This window comes from Mustela lutreola, chromosome 1 (genome assembly GCF_030435805.1).
Source record: "Mustela lutreola isolate mMusLut2 chromosome 1, mMusLut2.pri, whole genome shotgun sequence".
Classification (NCBI taxonomy): domain Eukaryota; kingdom Metazoa; phylum Chordata; class Mammalia; order Carnivora; family Mustelidae; genus Mustela; species Mustela lutreola.
Window position 1 is genome coordinate 142,641,625 of NC_081290.1, and position 12,129 is coordinate 142,653,753.

General features: G+C 34.8%; 1 protein-coding gene across 4 annotated transcripts in view; it reads left to right on the forward strand.

Annotated features, from left to right (window-relative positions):
* Window positions 1-12,129, forward strand: part of LRBA (LPS responsive beige-like anchor protein) — a 742,234-nt gene that overhangs the window by 178,687 nt on the left and 551,418 nt on the right. For all 4 annotated transcript variants that reach the window (XM_059175618.1, XM_059175627.1, XM_059175636.1 and 1 more), the window contains exons 27-30: window positions 2,880-3,007; window positions 3,498-3,605; window positions 7,439-7,598; window positions 10,991-11,438. In XM_059175618.1, the coding sequence (XP_059031601.1) occupies window positions 2,880-3,007; window positions 3,498-3,605; window positions 7,439-7,598; window positions 10,991-11,438 (844 nt within the window). The remainder of the gene's footprint in view (window positions 1-2,879; window positions 3,008-3,497; window positions 3,606-7,438; window positions 7,599-10,990; window positions 11,439-12,129) is intronic.

Sequence of the window (12,129 nt, forward strand, 5' to 3'; positions counted from 1 at the left end):
ACAGCCTTTATTAAAATAAACTGTGGTAATTTGTTGAAACAGTTCCTGACATTGTTAAATCTCAGTTCTACTCCTTGAGGCAATTCTTGCTTAGGTAAAAGTTAAAATTTTTAGTGTTATCCATGCTTCCTTTAGGTGAAGCAGAAGAATTTTCCTCTATGCAAAGGATTTCTTGTATCCAGTTGTAACAACTGAGACTTGGTTAAGGATTTGCTTGTTAAATGGAGCAAAGCAACTAGGGAGAGGAGGATGAAGAAATGCAAGCAAAACCAATAGGAACCATGGCCACCTGAAGATACATCAGAAATAAGGCATCTATGGAAACATAACATTAAAAGTGGAAAATCTAGTTAATGAAAGATTTTCCCATTTTTAGCAGAAATATCTGTTACATGAACACATATACTTAGACTTTTTTTGGTGCAGTGATTATTTTTACTCAAAATGCTATTCAGAGTACCTTTAAACTTAGGATGCTCTAAAGAACTGGATGTAACACTTTTTAGAAGTTTGTTTTAAAATTTTAATTAGGAGATTCAAATAGTATAAAAAACCAAAAACTATTATTTATTGACTACTGCCATTAGTTATTGCAGATTTTCAGTGAGTCAGCAATTATTTTCTTTTACTCATGAGGATATTTGGGATCAGAAAAGTTAAAAAACTTATTCAAAACCCAGAAGCTGTAATTGGGGAAGTTGGAATTTGAATATAGTTTAACTTGTGTTCCTCTCCTTTCTGTTATGCTTCCTTAAATTTTCTGTTAGTAATATAATTTAAGTATCTTGACTCCTTTAATTTTATATGTGCCATTTTTTAAACTGTCACTTTTCTATATAGAGTTTTATTTCTGGAGTTAAAAGTACAAGGCCACACTGTTAGTGTTTTACAGAAACATTAAGTTCAGAAATTAGGGAAATGTTCGATCTCCCTCATATTCATAATTTAATCTACCCCAGCACCGTGACTTCTTATATATGCAAGTGATATTCAGAAAATGACTTGCTCAAGATCTCTTTAATAGAGTATGGTAAGCTTGGTGAGGCATCCTAGTATTAGATCCCTGGTATCCTCTTGTTCTTTTTTGAGGTTGGAGGTAAGAAGGCAGGAGGCAACAATAAGAGTAACTTGTACTACTGAGACTAATGAATATGGCATAGTTTTTCATTTTGTGATACCAAACTTGATTTTATTTAACCTGGGATAAAAGTAGTACAGAAGTTATTTTTCTGGGCCTGATTTTAAATCTGACAGGCTTGTATTCCATATTCTCTCTTCATCCTTCCCTCACTATACTTCTTTTTCCTTAACTTTTGTTGTTCTCTTGCAACTTTCTGGATACTTTTCTGTCTCAGTTCTATGTCTGCTAGCCGTATGGCAGTCTGGTGGTACTTAGAGTTCACATAGAAGTTTGCTGTTTGGCCCCTAATTTGCTCTCCTACTCTTATTCAGTTCACATACCTAGTGCTACTGATTTGATTGGGAATTAAGATGATTTACATGATATCAGGCAATTCATAATCACCATCATCATTTAAGCCTCAAAATCAATTTCTAAATAACCTGAGTAATCGCCTGATTGGTGAGACATACAGAGAGGTAATTGTTCTTTAGAACAGGTGATTCATTTTATTTTAAGCTGTTGTGAATGTTACAACCAAATTCTGGAATTTATATAACTCATTCAGTGATTGGCAAACATTGCTATTACAGACTGTAATAGTTCATAATTATAAATAACATGAGTACTGTAAGATTTATGCTCAGAAAAGATCACCATTTTAAGAGTACAGTATTTGTGAAAATGTTCAGTCTGCCAAAAACAACAAAAAAGTTTAATATCTGGTAATTATATCCTGAAACATCAAATCTTAAACAAAGATTTAGGAATTCTTTGGCTTACAAATATATTGGTTTCTATGGGATAAAATTATTATTTTGAGTGTGGTTGATACACAGTGTTAGGTTAATTTCAGGTATACAACTTAGTGAATTGAGAGGTTTGTACATTGGGCTGTGTTTATTTATATTTCTTTCACAGTTTTGACTGTATTCCTTATATTCTGCTTTTTATTCCTTTGACTTACTCATGCCATAACTGGAGGCCTCTATCTCTCTCTTCTTTCACCTGTTTTGCCTACCTCCTACCACCCTCCCGTCTGGTACCATAAGTTTGTTTCCTGCATTTATAGGTCTGATTATACTTGTTGTTTATTCTTTTTTCTAGATTCCACTTATGAGTGGAACTATATGGTATTTATCTTTCTCAGTCTGACTTATTTCATTTAGCATAATACTAGAGGCGGTATTTGGGGCTGTATATTAATCACAGCTTCTTTTCTGTCCCCTGCCTTTTAAATGGTTTTAATGAAAGCCAGTTAAATGTAGACACTATAAATATTTTCTGTATTGCTATACCCTCTATTAGTCTCTATTAATATCATGCTATAATGATACATAATAAGAAAACCATGCGAGTTGTAAGTTTAACTATTTTATTTTGATGAAGATGATGAAAAGTTCTTATCCTAGACCAGTTCATGGCAATGTGATTTGCTTTCTCTTTTCTATCTTTCTTTCAGTTATTTTCTTCCCTATCTTTTCCCTTAATAAAAGATCATCCTAGTGTAGCTTAGGTGAGATCTAAGAAACACTGGCCTGTTGATTTCTGAAATGATTCTCTCTTTGTACTGGGCTCTGACAGAGTAGCTAACAAAGTTAGAAAACAAACACTAGGTGATAAAGTCCAGGGATGGTTTAGAAATTTGCTGAAGATAATCTGTTTCAAATAATAGCTATGTAGGTGATTTTTATAAGTTCCAAAATCTTAAATAAAATTTTCTTTTCTTGCCCAATCTTCTCCTTAAAATAAATTACAGTGTGTGCAGTGGCAGTAAGGAATTGTTTAGAGTGTCAACAGCATTCACAACTGAAATCTAGAGGAGATACAGCCAAAGGCCAGAAAACAATTCACAGCCTGATTCCCATGGGGAAATCTGCAGCAAAGGTAAGCATACAGAATAATTAATTAAATAAAGTGCCTCTTACTTTATGATTAAGATCTTAAATTTATTTGTTCATTTCAACACAGAGTTAAATAAATCTGACAGAGGTTCTAAAATAGTTACTTTAGTCTGTGGACATAACATTTAAATATTTGTGTTTAACTATACAGTAAAGATTTGCTTATACTTAATCTTGTCTGCTTTTCCAAATGTTTACTTTTCTTGTGTTTTTGATACGTTTTCCTTTGAATATGTCAACTTGTATTTCATGTACTTGGTAAGTTAGCATGCAGTTTGTTTTTTCCTTTATGTCTCCCTTCTGTAACCCTCACCACTATTCCAGTACCCAAAATAAGAAGAGAGAAGGAAGTAGGAAAAATAAACTGGGAAAAACAATGTTATACCTTTTTTTCCCTGGTATTTGGAATACTGTGCTAATTAAAAAAAAAAATACCTACATAATATATATGTATATTTTTTTGTCTTAAATAGAGTCCTGTGGATATTGTAACTGGTGGTATATCTCCAGTAAGAGATTTTGACAAGCTCCTACAAGACATGGATATTAATCGGCTTAGGGCAGTTGTCTTCAGAGACATAGTAAGTTATAGTATTTTTTTCACATACTCTTAGCTGATACATCTTTCCTCCAAGGTCAAAATACTGAGAGTGAAAACTCTCTGTGATATAAAATAGTTGAGTTGATACAAGAAGGACTAGAAACCAATTCTGTTGACAGTGATTTTAGAATCTTAGAATATTGAAAAGTATTATTTGTGTAAATGGAGTTAATATATCAGAGTAATAATACTAAAAATAATATATTATTACATATTAAGCATTTGAAGTGCTTCACATGTCCTAAGTGCAACGACTTCTTGAGTTGTATACGTTTGTAATTCCCATTTTATAAATGAGGAATCTGAGGCACAGAGAGCTTGAATAATTTGTTAAAGCTAGTAGAGCTAATAAATTTCCAACCCAGCATCTTAAACTCCAGAATCTGTACTTTGAAAGTAATGAAATGTTCAAATTCTGAATGACATATTATTTTTACTGAATACTGGATATTTTTCTCTCAAAGCAACAGAATTATGATACAGAGGTACATGTTGAAATGGTGTGTGTGTGGTTTTAAATAAAAAAAAATGTTTGTTTTGATTGATTTTGATATAATAGCATAGTTTTATGTACAAATTATAGAATTGTATAAGAAAGTCTAAAAATGAAAATACAAATTATTTATAATCCTACTCATCAGCATTTGTAATATCATCATTAGTTAATATGTATTAAATACTTACTGCCTCTTAAGTACTTAATGTTCTGCAAGTTTTTTAAATAAAACTTTATAACTTCAATTTTTAATTTTTCCTCTTCTTTTGGAGGGTTTTAGTCCGCTCTTGAGTTCTCTCATTTTTTTTTTTTTTTTTTTTTAGATTCTATTTATTTGACAGAGAGCACACAACCAGGCAAAGTGGCAGGCAGGAGAGGGAGAAGCAGGCTCCCCACTGAGCCGGGAGCCCAGTGTGGAGCTCCATCCCAGGACCCTGAGATCATGACTTGAACGAAAGGCAGACACTTAACCTACTGAGCCACCTGGGCACGCCCCCTGTCTTGAGTTCTTGATTAAGTTTTATACACATACACAATTTGTTAATAGTACTTGAGTTAATAGTTATTAGCTATAGTTACTAGTTATTGAATATTTATTGCATTTTAAGGATACAACTGAATACTCTGTTTCATTTAGTTCATAATAATAATTCATAATCATAATTCATAATAATCCTATGGGAAAGATAGAAATATTAGGTTAAATCTGTTTAAGATCACAGAAGTAGTAAGAGGTGAAATGAGTTAAGGATCTAGGGAATATAGTTCTTGAAATTTTCATCCTAATCATTAGGTATACTGCCTCCCTAGGTCTCCAACTTTTTTTTTTTTCCTCAGAGTCCATTGACTTTCTCATTTTGGGAGCGAATACTGCTGCTACTTTCTCTCCCCTTTTTTTCTTTGAGTCTATTGCCCCATAGCTTTGTTTTTCTTTGAGTGATCTTTAAAAATCTATAATAGGTAGTACAACTCTTTCGCTTTTAATGTTCTCTAATGGCTTCCTATAGCATGAAGTAAAATGAAATAAAACTCCTCATCCTGGCAGTTTGATTTGGCTCTTTGGAACTTCCTAACAAGTTTTTATATCGTGCTGTTTGGGTAGAGAATTAGGTATCTCCTAGGTTTAACATGTAATTTCTGAAAATAATAAATAATTTAAAATTTTTTTGTAATTAAAAAAGTTCTATAATCACCTTGTAGGAGTTTTAGAAAAGAGAAAAGACTTTTTTTCCAGCCTATGTCCCAGAGGCTCTTTTAACATAAGCAAACTTTGATGAAAAAGGAAATGACCTTAGATCAGCAATATAAAGAAGTTATTACCCCGAGGTTAAATGCTAAATTTTTTAATCACTCTAATCTGATTTCATGTTTGCTTTTTCACTTACTTTATTTCTTTAGGTAAATTATTTCTCTAGGCCTCATCTTGTTCAAAGGGGCTAATGAATATGTTTAAAGTATAGTATAGTGCCTGATCCCTTGTAAGTATTCAGTAAGTAGCAGCTACAATTGAAAACAAATTTGTTTTTGGATTTAGGACTTAAACATATAGATCTATCGGATATTTCTTATTGAACAGCGATCCGGCTTACACTATAAATTTCATTGGTAATAAGTAAATATTGAACACAATAGTGGCCTAAATAAGTAGATAGGCATAAGTGATTTGTAATAGATTAAGAACTTATGATCAAGGGACGCCTAGGTGGCTCAGTCAATTAAGCTTCCAACTCTTGATTTTGGCTTAGGTCATGATCTCAGGGTCATGACATCAAGCCCTGCTGTCATGCTCCACACTCCTTGTGGAGTGTGCTTGTTCCTCTCCCTCTGCTCCTACTCCTGCTTATGCTCTCTTTGTCAAATAAATAAATAAATAAATGAATAAATAAAAGCTTAAAAAAAGAAGTTAAGATCCAGTAAGTTATTTGCCTACATTTTAAATGTTGCCATCATTAGCAGTAGTTCTTATAATAGTGTCAGTGGCAGCAGAACACAGGAGTTTTTGAGAAAAGGAATGGTTAATAAAAAGGGAAAATGTACATTTATCTTTTTCCATCAAGACTAATAAGATCTTGCATATGAACCTAAAGAGTACCATAGATTCTTGTCAGATTAAAAATAATTTAATCGTTGTATCAAGTGGAAATGTTCACTTGGAGTATGATATCACATTCTTTCCCAGAAATTGTGTTGAACACATTTGATAGTGGTTAATTAACTTTTAGTTTCATTTGCACCACTGGTTGCCATTTATTCATCTGCTAGGCAACAGTGTTTGTTTTCCTTATGCTAAATTTATGTTACTCAAGGTACCTTTAGTTTTCAGAATTTGATGGACAAGCTTGAGTTTTTCCTTTAAATTATTTTGAAATGTTACCAGAATAGTGATGAGTGCAGGGTCCCTTTGCAGATGGAGAATTTGACTAGATGAAGAGGTCATATATACATATATATATGTATATATATGTGTATAGTATACAGTTACACAGGTGATCTGTAGAGCTAAGATGAAACCTTGGTCTCTGGTAGAGGTCAATCTAGTTTGTCCTTTTCTTTCTGGAAGACACTATATTTTCAATCTTAGACAATCTTGGTTGTCTTCAATCTTGGTTGTCTCTACTATTTAAAATACTCCTAAGGGGTACCTGGATGGTTCAGTGAGTTGAGCCTCTCTCTTTGGCTCAGGTCGTGATCTCAGGGTCCTAGGATTGAGCCCCACATCAGGCTCTCTGCTCTGCCCCCTCTCTCTCTGCCTGCCTCTCTGCCTACTTGTGATCTCTGTCTGTCAAATAAATAAATAAAATCTTTAAAAAAAAATTACTCCTGAGAATTCTTTTGGCATCCTGATCTGTATCTGATTACCTCACTTTTTTTTTCTTGAATGTTTGTCTTTTAGGAAAATAGTTAATTGTTAATTGATTTTTTATGCATATTTTAATTCTTATGGTTAGAAGTAAAAATAATTATAATGATAATTTCTTATTTGATGAATCTTACAAAGTATATTGGGCCTTATGTCTTCATTTTTTAAAAATACTTTTTCTAATTTGCTTTTTATTAAGCAGTTATTAAGTCTTCAGACTGAGTTATTTAATTTTCAGAAACAAGCCAAATTCTCTTTCCATGTTTCACAAGTGTAAAACCCCTCATTTACAAGCATTTTTTCAAAAATCTTTACCTAATCTTTGCTAAGGTGAATTTATTATTTTCTGTATATATTGAAGGATTTTTGACCATGTTTTATATTTAAATGTCATGTAAAATAAGATTGATACATCTTATTTAATAGTGGATGATCACCTACTTTTATTTCTTCCCAGGAGGATAGCAAACAAGCTCAATTTTTAGCCTTGGCAGTTGTATACTTTATTTCTGTTCTTATGGTCTCAAAGTATAGAGATATTTTGGAACCCCAAAACGAAAGGCATAACCAGTCATTTAAGGAAACTGGTAATGAACGTGGGAATTCATCACTTTCTGGTAAGTTTCCATATTTTATTAGCTGGCATCCAAAGTTCAAGTAAAACATTACCTAATACTTAAAATACTGATTCTGGAACTTAAATTCGTTTATGCATAAAGTGAGAGTGTACATTGTTTTTTTAAAGATTTTATTTATTTATTTGACAGACAGAGATCACAAGTAGGCAGAAAGGCAGACAGAGAGAGAGGGAGGAAGGGAAGCAGGCTCCCTGCTGAGCAGAGAGCCCGATGCGGGGCTCGATCCCAGGACCCTGAGACCACGACTCGAGCCGAAGGCAGAGGCTTAACCCATTGAGCCACCCAGGAGCCCCAAGAGTATATGTTTTAATTAACAACTAAGTATTTCAATTTATGTTAAGTACTGTGTGGGTAGTTGCAATTAGGAGACGCTATCTCTCTTTAATTAAAATATAAGCAAGAAAATGTTATTCTTCACAAATAAAGTGTTAGATATTTTTGTTTGCTTTGGCATTTATTGTGAAGAATAAATCATCTTCTTTTATAAGAGACAGATTTGTTAACAAAAAACTAATACCTGGAATTCTAGAAGTAGCTGCAGATTATAGAGGTATAGTTAGAGAAGCAGCTATTATAGTTGTAGCAGTAGGTATCACTCAGGAAGGTGATTTATTTATTTAATAAATATTCATTCGGAACCTACTTCCTACTTGGGTATATCATGAATAAAAGAGGAAAAAGTTGTCTGTCCTCTTGGAGCTTATATTCTAGTGAGAGGAGATAGAAAAGAAGTGCATGTAATAAGTAAATTATATAGTATTTTAGAAGGTGGTAAGTACTAAGAAAAGGTAAAATCTAATAGAGAAAAATATTAAGATAACCAGGAGAAATGTAGTGGGATTTTTACTCTAAGGAAAATGAAGAATTATTTGAGGGTTTTGAGACAGGAGTTACAATTGACTTATTTTTAAAAGTAACAGTTGGGATTCTATATGGAGACTATGATCTCTAGAGAGCAAGAGAAAAAAACCAGTGTTTTAGTTATACACTGCTATGTAACACATTACCTCGAAGCTGGTGGCTAAAACCATAACTGTTTTAATCTTGTTACCATGATTCCGTGATTTGGTTTGGACAGGGCACAGTGGGGATAATTCATCCCTGCTGTAAATGATGTTTGCTGGGGACTGAAATGGCTTTTCTACTTCTATATCTTCTGCCTAGCTGGGATGGCTCCAAGAGTTGAGGCTGACTTACTTGAAGTGGCTCAGCTGGTGTTATGTCTGGGGTCTTTTTTTTTTTTTTTAAAGATTTTATTTATTTATCAGAGAGAGAGAGGGGGAGAGAGCGAGCACAGGCAGACAGAATGGCAGGCAGAGGCAGAGGCAGAGGGAGAAGCAGGCTCCCCACTGAGCAAGGAGCCCGATGTGGGACTCGATCCCAGGACGCTGGGATCATGACCTGAGCCGAAGGCAGCTGCTTAACCAACTGAGCCACCCAGGTGTCCCTGTCTGGGGTCTTGATACCTGGTCTCAGCAGAAATTCCTTGGTGTTCCTCCATTAGTTTGGCAGGCCCCTGTCTTTTCATGTAGCCTCTGTACATGTTCTCTCCAATAAGGGAGCCAGCTTGCTTATAGAGAGGTTCCAGGGATTCTGAGAAATGCACAGGCTGCAGGACCTTTGTAAAGATTGGGCACAGAACTGGCCCACTGCCACATTCTGTTGGTTAAGGTGAGTGTTGGCCCAGCCCACATTCAAGGGGGTGAATACCAGGAGGCATGGGCCAACAGGATCATTAATATAACAGTCTAACACGACCAGTTGGGAGGATATTACAACAGTCTAAGAAAGAATGGATTTAGGGATGGACTAAGGTGGTAGCTGGCAGCTGTAGAGCTGGTGAGCAGTAGTCAGATTCTGGGTCTGTTTTGATGGTAGAGAGAACAGGATTTAAAATACTAGTTGTGGATATGTGAAAGATGGAACATTATTAAGAAAGACTATAAAGTGCAGTTGGATAGATTGAAGGTGAAACATTTTCAGGTGAAATAAATTTGGTTTTCAACATGTTTGAGATATCTTTTAAACATAGAAGATTAGAATAGGCAGTTAAAAATAAGTCTGATTTTTGTTGTTGATATCATAGTGTTTTAAGAGTAAATGAGATTACTGAGGGAATAAATGTTGATAGGGAAGATAAGTGCTAAGTCCCTCCTACTTAAGAAATCAGGGAGAAAAAGAAGTGAAGGAAATTAAGAAGGAACAACCAGTGAGGTAATAGATGAAAAACCGGAGTGTGATGTCTGTTAGCAAAGTGAAAAAAGTTACCACGTTCTTGGGAATGGTCTTTTGCTGCTGCTTTGTCAAGTGCTATTACGACTGACAACTAACTGAGCATTGGAGTTAGCGAGATGGAGGGTTTGGTGACCATTGGATTTAACAAGACGGAACATTTTTGTTGTAATGCAGTGAACGCCTCATTAGAGAGAATGAAAGTCAAACAGATAAAATAGGCTACTTGTTGAACTAGATGTTAAAGATTGTTGAACTATTCTTCTATATGGAGGGATAACATTTTTTACCAAGTAGGAATTGTTTGAAGTAGAAATCTTATAATTTCTGTCCAAAGAAATGGCAATGTATAAAGTCAGAGAAGCCCAAAGCATTGTCCCATGTTCAGCAGATTGCAAGTAAGTTAGTGTTTAGAGTATAAAATGTGATGGCAAGAGTAGCAGGAGATAAAGTTGGGAATGAATAGTCATCTGATAAATAGTCACTGACCACGTACTACTTGCCAGGCATTATTGTGAGCCCAGGCATTGGTATAGGTGCTAGACTCCCAAGTGTTAAAGAAGACAAATTCCCTGCCTTAAGTTTACATTCTGACAGACTTCTTTTATAGAAGAGTCTTTTTTATCCTAAGGATTTTGGATTTTGTCTTGGAGGCCAATGTCTTTCAACCTCCTGTTGCTATCCATTGGTATGTTATATTCGTTTCGGTGGGTTTTTCTCAGATAATTTGTTATCATTTATTATTTTTATTATTCTCGTCATATTATCGAAGTATCTATTTTGGTTATATGTGTACTAACACAGTATATTTTATAGATTATGTAATTTATTTTTACCTTTTAGAACATGCCATATATTTCATAATTTAAAATAGTAGATGGTATGGTGTGGCCAATAGGTGATGGGGATTGCGGAATACACTTGTGATGAGGCAAGGGTCATGTGGGTGATGTATGGGAGTGTTGAATCACTGCATTGTACACCTGAAACTAATATAACACTGTGTGTTAACTAGCTAAAGTTAAAATAAAAACTTAAAAAATAAATAAAATAGTAGATGGCTGTTAGGACTGAATGTGCCCTTTAAAAATTTGTTCTAAATTTTTTTTGTTCTTTCTTTTCTTCTGTTTCTGGGTAAGATGTAGAAAACACACCATCAGCATTCAGTCCATTAACACCAGCATCAGTGGAAGAATCTGAAAGCACATCATCTACACGAAGGAGGGACTCAGGCATTGGGGAAGAAACTGCTGCCGGCTTAGGAAACAGTGTGGATGTAGCTCCTCCAAGTGTACCTCCAAGTGTCAGTGCAGGTCCAGATGCAATCAGTGAGGCACTGTGTACTCTTTCTTTAGAAGTCAATAAATCTCAGGAAACCAAAAATGACGGAGGAAATGAGTTGGATAACAAGGCTGCACCATCAGTTCCAGTTTCAAAAAATGTCAATGTAAAGGACATTCTTCGAAGTTTGGTTAATATACCAGCAGATGGAGTCACAGTGGATCCTGCCCTTCTGCCACCAGCCTGCCTTGGAGCTCTTGGTGATCTATCTGTTGAACAACCTGTGCAGTTCAGATCTTTTGATAGGTACTGTAAATAGTCTTTTGTTTTGGTCTACTTATATTTACATATGTATATTTATAAATTACAAATATTTGAAGGGTAAACAGGAATTTAACTCTTAAATTTTGTAGCTTCATCATTAGAAAGGGATGTTTTGATCTATTTTATAAAAATTAAAAGGGTATTTTTGTTGTATAAAAGGTTTGTAGGTAGGCAACAAAGTATTAAACTTTTTACCATAAGATGATTTAAAAATAATTTTTTAAAAGATTTTATTTATTTATTTGACAGACAGAGATCACAAGTAGGCAGAGAGGCAGGCAGAGAGAGAGAGGAGGAAGCAGGCTCCCCTGTGCAGAGCAGAGCCCGATGTGGGGCTCGATCCCAGGACCCGGGATCACCACCTGAGCTGAAGGCAGAGGCTTTAACCCACTGAGCCACCCAGGCGCCCCAATTTAAAAATAATTTTAATATTACATTTGCAAGTTGTATGGTACATAATTTTGTTTGTTAAAAGTTAGAAATCACCTCTAATTTACAAATGGCTGCCGTTCCCTCTTTTGCTGCCAGTACGGTTCCTGCCTTTGTGGGGGGTGGGAGGGAAGTAGGCATCTGTGTATTCCAGTAGACCTAACGAGAATCCAACGAGGTTTTAAGACTGTGACAGCCCAAGAAAGCAGACTATAGATTCTTGACTTTATTGGTTCTGCTGTCT